The following is an 8015-nucleotide window of genomic DNA, read 5'->3' on the forward strand; positions in this document are numbered from 1 at the left end:
TCTCTGCTTGAGCTCGCAAACATTTATTCATATTGATATGTTTTTTTTTAATACTCTCATATCAAATATTGTCCAAAAAGTCTGAGAGTTCAAATCAGGGAAAATACGGAGTTTTGCAATGGAAAACTATTTTGAATATGAGCCTTGCATGATCTTCTGTTTTCCCACGAAAAAAATAAAGAAAAATACTACTTGAATGTAACTTATTGGATCCTGGTGCTGTTGATGGTTTCTGGGTCCCCTCCTCCTTAGCACGTGGGCCTGTAATGGTGATGACATGTCAGCACCAGGCGCATGCGTACTGCGTTTAAGGGAATTTTCAACAGCTGAGGAGGCGTAGCTAGCCGTGGCTAGCACTTGTTACAGGTAAGGTGTAGGGATTGTGGCATTCTTGTCTCGAAGATGATATATTCATTTAGCAGAAGCGTAATAACACTCGATCATACTATAGCTATGCTGTTATTACTATATATATATATGTTGATAACTGACTCTGAGCTCGCGAAAGACCTCCGTGTAGCGATGGAACGCCCTGCTAGCTAAAATCAACTGTTAGCTCGCCAGCTGCGCTGAAATGGGCGTTCACTGCTTAGCTTATACTCAGTTGGGGGCCCATGCCAGCGATAGTGTCGGTATTGAGAGTCATAGAGAATCAACGTAAACGCTTCTCGAGGGGTTTATCTCGGTCATTAGTGCTAGTTACTGATTCTGTCGTCACTGATGCGCAATGAGAAAAAGTGTTGATGTTGCTTGCTAGCTCCCTTCATGGATGTTCACTGTGGCTGTGAAGAAACTAGAATAGCCGGCCAGCTTCCCAAAGGGACGACGAGCCCTTTCTTCCTCTGTTGGGATGAAAGGCTCATGGCACACTTTAGCTATAAACATTTTAAATATTTGGGGTTGAAGCTCTAACTGAAGCTCGGTGTGCGTTAATAGGGTTCACAGACATGCTGTAGCGATAGCTTATGTATTCACTGGCACAACCAGTAATGCAGGGCAGAAAGGAAATGTGATTCAACCCCAACCCATTCATCTTCACTATGATTCCCCTAAATCTCATTCCTGCTTGTTTACATCATGATAACAATGCGCATGTCTAACCTTTTAGTTGTGTGGCTGACATAAAACAACCCACGCGATGCATCTTCACAGCATCCCACTCGAAGCAAGATATTGCCTCAATTCTGTGATGCCTCTCTCCTTATCTCTTGTCTGAACCATTTAGAATTGAGTTCGTAAAAACATGTTTTTTCTTCCTTAGTTGTATATCTTGATGTGAGATTTACATTTTTCTAATGCTGATCTCTATCATTACAGCATGGATATGCCTGAGAAGAATCACACAATCCAGAATGTGTCTTCATCATGAGTGACCTTGGACTCTTGTGGATGCTGAAGCCAAGAAACTGAATAGATTGAGCTCTGCATTAACAGAGAGCAAAGCAAGAGCTCCTTCTGACTTCACCTTGCATGTCATAGGCCTGTTTGTCTGAAAACAAGTTAGGCTTTGAGCCCATACCAGAGATGCCCGTGCGGAAGCATCCGTACAGGCTGAAGCCCAGCTACGCCAACTAAAACACCAAGCAACTGCATTTCTTGCTTAAATGACGTGCTCTTGAGTGGTTTTAAAGTCACACTCCTCCCTCATTTTCTCAAAAACATTGAAATTGTGTGTGTGCTGGGGTGTACAGTGAATTATGGTGACCAAAAATGGTGCTTGAATGCAGCATCCTGGTGCAGGGTGTGCCTAAAGGGGGTAGGCTCTCTCAGAAAAGTGTATCAGCTGACTGATGGTCTGCTGCCAATAATGGATGCTAAGTTAAAAGAGGACCTGTTTCGGAGGTATGTGACAGCACTGGAGAGGCGTCTTGAGGAATACACAGGGACTGGAAGCACACAGGAAGGAGGCAAAAGTAGACACAAGGACAGTGAAGCTCTACTCTCCACAGCAACGGCTCTTCTCGGTGCCTACCAGCCCGATCCTGGACAGCGATTTCGCATGGTGCGTTTCTATGAGGTGGTGGAGAACTCGCTCCGCAGCCAGAGAGGAGGCAACATCAAGAGTCTAGAGAGAGCCTTTCACACCCTGGAAACCCTCTGCACCAATCTCTTGCTCTTCCCCTGGAAGAAGGAGTTCAGATGCATCAAGGTGAGTTTAGTTTGTTGTTGTCACGTTATTCTCATATTGGGACTTAGAGCTGCCAGAACAACCAACATTTGTTAAATAATACACAGCCAATAAAATGGTTAAGCTTATGCTACCATAACACAATCTCAAAACAATGTAGAAACTAACTACTTATTTTGCAAACAGAGATGGGTTGTTGTTTTTTTATTTGTAGTGTACATTAATATTTTTGATAATCATTCATATCGAAACATTTAGTGTCTTTTCACTCAGTTCACATCCTCTATTGTAATACCTGTCACTTGCTGATTTTTATGTTCTCGTTTTCTCATTCATTAAACACCCAAGCAAAGAACATGTCCGATATGTCGATCAGTTATTAAAAAAAACATTTTCCTAATTCAAATCATCATCTGTAATTCAGTTATTACGTATTTGAAAATGTCTCATAAGCGTGCTTGTTGACGGGTACTTCAGTTAGTTTTAGCTTTTGCTGTTTATCTGTTCTGCGTCATACAAAGCCTTAAGTCTAAAATGCTCTAGCAAGCTTCTTACAATGACGGGGCCACACAGGGATTTCACAAGAATAGCACGAGATTATTTATATTTCAGATTTCAGATTTGAATGTCAATCCATCTTTATCTAAAAGGGTTTTAATGCTGACTTACCAATTTGTCCTTTTAGACCTTCACTGGCCCGTACGTGTACCATCTGCAGTCTGCAATTTCTGAAGCCGAACTCCGAACTCTAATGCGCACCATCGGATACGCCTGTGACCATGATTCGCAGTTCTATTTGCAGGAACACTCAGGGGGCGCTAATCATCTGCGGCAGTTGGCGTTTGAGCTCTTCCTGGCCCAGGCAGAATGTTGTCTTCTGGGAGAGATAGTGGCTCTGGCCCGTGGTTCAGCATCAGAGCTTGAGGCTGTGGAACTCCGCAGAGGTTGCAGAGATGATGCAGCTGGCTGTGCTGAGGCCCTCCGCAGACGCGACAGCCTTGGGGCAGATATGGCTCGGCTGTCTGTGCGGCCATTGGATATAGAGCGGCCTCATGGTCATCACCTGAGGCGAGGTAGCCGACCGTCTAAGTCTGTGGATGTTACAGATGGTGCTGGTCATTGGCACGCCGCTGTAAACAAGCCTATTTTGAAGGCCTCATTGAGTCTAAGGAAGGAGCCTCTGTTTGTGGATACGGAGGAGGATATCAAGGATGAGATCATCAGGCCCAGCACCTCAGCATCATTTTTCTCTGTTGCGGGCCCACCATCCTATAATCCTGTTGCAGACTTTTTCCCAATTCAGTCACCTCCCCCATCTGATCCCTACACATCGTACCATCTGACTTCTTTGGATGAGATTGACCTGTACACGGAGCGAGGTGGTGCTGGGACAGGAGGAAGACAAACCCCATCTCGACCTCCATCCAGAGAGCCTCGGGATGCGAGGGATGGGTGGCTGCTCAAAGCTCATGGTAGTGTTAAGTGTCAGGGTTGTGGGCTTGGCTGCTCCTCAATGGCCTCCTGCCAGAGGTGCGACATGATTCTTTGTGCTGCCTGTCATGATGTGGACCCTTCCCCTTGTTGTGGCCTCCAGGACTACCACCCCAAATCCCCACGACCCCTTGATGGATACATTCCTGTCAAGGAAAAGCTCTCTGTCTACTCTAACACTCATTCTCACTCCCATCTCCACCCGCACCCCCTAACACTGACTCACTCTCATTCTCATCCCCACCCTCACCCTCAGATGGTGGAGAAACCCCTCATACCCACCAAGCTGTTTCCAAGCAAGTCTGTTGCCTTGACAACACCAAAGGGAGGCAGTAGTGAGCGAATAAGCATGGGGGGACCACGGTGTGGGTTTTGCAACAAGCCAGGTGCCTCACACACCTGTGTGAACTGCTCGAAGGTGTCATGTGACTCATGCATGGGCTTGTATGCTAAAGATGTGTGTACCCGAAAGAATCCTCAGCACAGCTTTGTGCCCAACCATCAGCTCAACTTTAAATCTGGCACCATAACTCACCTGGTGTACCGATGAACAAGGTAGACAGAATCCCCCCCCCCCCCCAGCCTGCAATGTAGTCTTGTAAAATTGCTTTAGCTTTCTTTTACGCTGAAACAGTTCATTCACTATCTTCCCTTTCATCCAATGGTGTTTTCTCTAACCCCTGTACACCACAGAGACATATCATCTGTCCATCTCTCTGCCTTGTACAACTTCAGGCCTTTTTTGCCCCTTCATTTTACTTTGCTACCTGCTCTTCAGTAGCCACGTGATGTTGTAGTGCTTCCCAGTGTCTTCAGATCTTTACCCTCCTCAGAAGGAAACTGGCGATAACTGTTGAACGAAATTCGTCCACGTGAACATAATAGACTTTGCCTAAATGCTCAATTAAAAATTCCTCTAACAAAAAAAAAAAGAATATATATATATATATGTATATATACTTATATACAGTATATACATATGTGTGCGTGTGAGAGTGTGTGTAGCAAAGACCTCTGAGCTTGCATTGTGATAAAGAGATCTTTTTAAACTTGGACTAAATGTAGGGTAAAAAAAAACCATACACTGGAAGTCAAATAATTCAATAGTATATATTTTTAATTTATTCTCTAGAACAATGTGAGACTGTTGAATGGGCACGAGGTCTGGCAATGGGTTTGTTTGGGATTGCGTATTCTGTATGTGGGGTGGGAGATATCTCAAAGGGACATAGTGAGACACTGGTAAGATGCCATATGTTCTATTTAAAAGATTATGCCTTGTAAATGAACTTTGAATTGTTTCTGGCTGAGGCTTAAATGCTGCTGTTGACTTGACATTGAAGACGCGTGGCGTCGGTGTCTTTCTGATAGTTGTGTCAGTTTCAAGCCTCCCCTTTCATTGCAATCCTCAAGCCTTCATGGTTCATGATGTGGCAGTGCCCTTGCACCATCTCTGGCTGGGACACAGGAAGTCTGATGCTGGGCCACAAATCAAGTGTCCACAGAATGGGTGAGTTTATCGATTGGTTTTAGGCAGTATGAAAGGTTCTATTCAAACATGGTTTCTGTCTACCTCAAATGGCATCAGCTTACACACCCAGTTTGACGTTGTGGTTTCAAACTAGTCCACAAAATTGAAAACAACCCAAAACAAAACATGCTTTCTGTTATTTGCAACTTGTGTGTTCGCTTAGTAGACACCATCCCCTCATACAATGAGCGGATTCAGTCACTTATAGAGGTTTATATTGTATCCTGCCATCCTTGCAGTTCATATGGTGTTTTGTTATGTGATTGGTTCAATTTTTTACCATCTACAGTTAGCAGAAAAAAATATTCTATGACAGCTAACAACTCAGCAACATATGGTTTTGAAACTTAAAGACTAATTTATTTTTAATTTTTGTTACACATTCATTGACAAACGAGGTTTATGGTCAGCTTAAATGTCCAGCTTTACTGAAGTGGGCTGTATAGTTGTGCAGGTCATGTCCCTTTTGTCCTATTGGCAAACGACAGAAACCTCTTAAAACGTTTCGGCTCAGTTGAAGCTCATAGCTCCCTTTTGTAGTCCTATTTGAACATCTGTTTTTTAACATAGTTTTTTAATCACAAGGCTGTAATACTTTTTTTATTTAATTTTACATTTTTTTTTTTTTTTTTACAGGGATATCACCTGCATGCACGGCGTCGTTGTTGCTAGTTTGGAGAAGTTTTATGTTCTCAAAAATGTCCAAGCCAGCCGGCTAGGAGGATGTTTTCATGACACTAAAAGCCGCTGATATATAATGTTGGACATCTATTTGATGGATGGGAATATACAATTAATTGAAGTGTTCATCAGTGTGCTTGAAAATGCCATCCATTACGTCGAGGTGAATACGCCGCTTACATTTAAGACTGATGCCCATGTATTTAGTGGGAACCTCTAGTGTTTAGACTTTCATTCTTCACATAAGAGGCAAACGATTTTATATTGCCATTGAGAGTCACCAAGGGCTAATTTTAAACCACATTTCATGTTTAAAAAAAAAAAAAAAAAAAAAAAAAAAGGCGCAAGTCTGGTTTATTTTGACAGGCTACTTTGGCTGCCGTAGCCTTTACGTTCTGTCACGGATAACCTCTTAAATGCCTTAAGCTTTTTCCTCCCTCGTATTGCAGGACATTTGTTTTTGACGTTGTCATCTTCGCTGTCTTGTGTCTTGCCAAACTTTAGGTTCAACGTCAACATGTGCTTGCCAGGCTTCACAAGCTAAATTAGATTTTGGTGACAATTGAGGGATGTATTCGAATTAAATAAATTACAGAGCATTATGGACGAGATTTAAGATGGAGCACACCTACGGTGTATAGTGACAGAATAATGCAGCAGTTTACATTTTGTACACCTAGAAAAAGGGTTTAAGTGAAGTAAAAACATTTTTTTTTGTTTGCAAGTCAAATTTAGTATATTTTCTGCTTACATTCATCACACAAACTAGCAGTGGTGTGACGAAGTGATATCCAGTGTTGTACTTATTTTTATCCCTTTCCCTCAAACCTGAAATCCTGAAGAGGTTTTATGTCCTTATCATGTTAAAACTTTAAAAAAGGGATGTTTTAATACAAATTTGATGTACTTTGGAGGTTCTTTGATGTTCATTGGATCAACTTAATTTGATATCGGTGACTTTAGGGGAATTGTGCAATTTTTCTTTCCATTTAACAAAGCCTTTCTACGTGTTTTGATTATTTATCATAGATGTATTTCCGTTGCTCAGTTTGATAATCATACCAGCAACAAAGATGACTTGCAGACATATTGAGCCATGTTGCAAGAGTGATCATATTGCCAAATGAAGAACAATTATCTCTCTGGAGTTGAAAACAAAATCCTGCGGCTTGCCTGGATGTACAGTCGATGTAACATAAATCTGTGATTTTTGCTAAAGTTTAGCCTCGTGTCTGTGGATGTTGGCCTTTTCAAGGAGCCTAGAAAGAAAATCATCAACATAGATACCTACTCACACACCATGGGATGTGGATTTGACTTTTAACAGGGGGCTGGTAACTTGTGAAGGTCATTACAAAGGGCTAAACTGTCTTGAGGGCTGCTGCTAAGTTTGTGGGCACTGTATAACAGTTAAATGGGAAAACTTACTAGTCAAGGATAAATATCAAATGTGGAGATCAAATCATATTCATCAGCGGTTATAAATTACCAGCTGCACAGCAAAAGTCATTGAATACATCAAGACATTAAACTTGATTGGTTTAGCCCACACTAGTAACACTCAAGTCATAGTGGAAGTTATTGCTCCCTTTACCTGCGTGATTTCTTTAATGATATTAATAGTAATGGTGTAGTTAGGCAGCCTCTTTACCATTCCCTGTTTCTGTAAGCTTTCTCTTGGCATGCTCTGTACAAGGCCCATACCTATATCCCCCAGCCCCCACCTACCTTGGCACTGAGGATCATCGCACAATGTGTATATGAAGGGGCGTAGACCATATGATCAATGTGTGGGCATACATGGGGGTGTAAAGGGAAAAATAGCCAAAATTGTTGGTGAAAATATATATTATATATATATATATATATACATGATATATATAATATATATATATATTATATATATATATTATATATATACATATATAAAAAGAGAAATTAAATTAAACTAATGTAAATGAAGTTTTATAAAATAATTTCAAGAATAAAATTCTGAAAAAAAAGTTTTTTCCTGCTTCGAGTTTGTGTCATTACTGAACTGTCAACTGCAACATTTTACACCGAATTTCTAATTATTTTTTTTTAATCAATGGCGTCCTGTACTTAATTGACCAGTTTTACATTAATTCCTGGAGATGACGTTTTGACGTTATACCTTTCCATTCACAACTTGAGCTTCCTGAA

General features: G+C 41.4%; 1 protein-coding gene across 2 annotated transcripts; it reads left to right on the forward strand.

The window, feature by feature from the left end:
- Positions 1-303: 303 nt before the first annotated feature.
- spata2 (spermatogenesis associated 2) lies at positions 304-7774 on the forward strand. 2 transcript variants are annotated; one of them, XR_012770507.1, is made up of 4 exons: positions 304-366; positions 1318-2149; positions 2814-5129; positions 5787-7774. XR_012770507.1 is itself a non-coding variant. In XM_075476913.1 (3 exons), the coding sequence occupies exons 2-3, from the start codon at positions 1808-1810 to the stop codon at positions 4167-4169; spliced, it is 1698 nt and encodes a 565-aa protein (XP_075333028.1). In that variant the 5' UTR covers positions 304-366; positions 1318-1807; the 3' UTR covers positions 4170-7774. The 2 variants fall into 2 exon arrangements, 1 of the variants encoding a protein (XP_075333028.1); XM_075476913.1 differs by having other exon boundaries at positions 2814-7774.
- The last annotated feature ends 241 nt before the right edge of the window (positions 7775-8015 follow it).

Source organism: Odontesthes bonariensis, chromosome 10 (assembly GCF_027942865.1).
Source record: "Odontesthes bonariensis isolate fOdoBon6 chromosome 10, fOdoBon6.hap1, whole genome shotgun sequence".
Classification (NCBI taxonomy): Eukaryota; Metazoa; Chordata; class Actinopteri; order Atheriniformes; family Atherinopsidae; genus Odontesthes; species Odontesthes bonariensis.

Bases quoted from the DNA above. Each gene is read 5' to 3' on its own strand.
- spata2 (XM_075476913.1), top strand. From the start codon at position 1,808: ATGGATGCTAAGTTAAAAGAGGACCTGTTTCGGAGGTATGTGACAGCA. The intron at 2,150-2,813 runs GTGAGTTTAGTT...TTGTCCTTTTAG, and splicing joins AGGAGTTCAGATGCATCAAG to ACCTTCACTGGCCCGTACGT.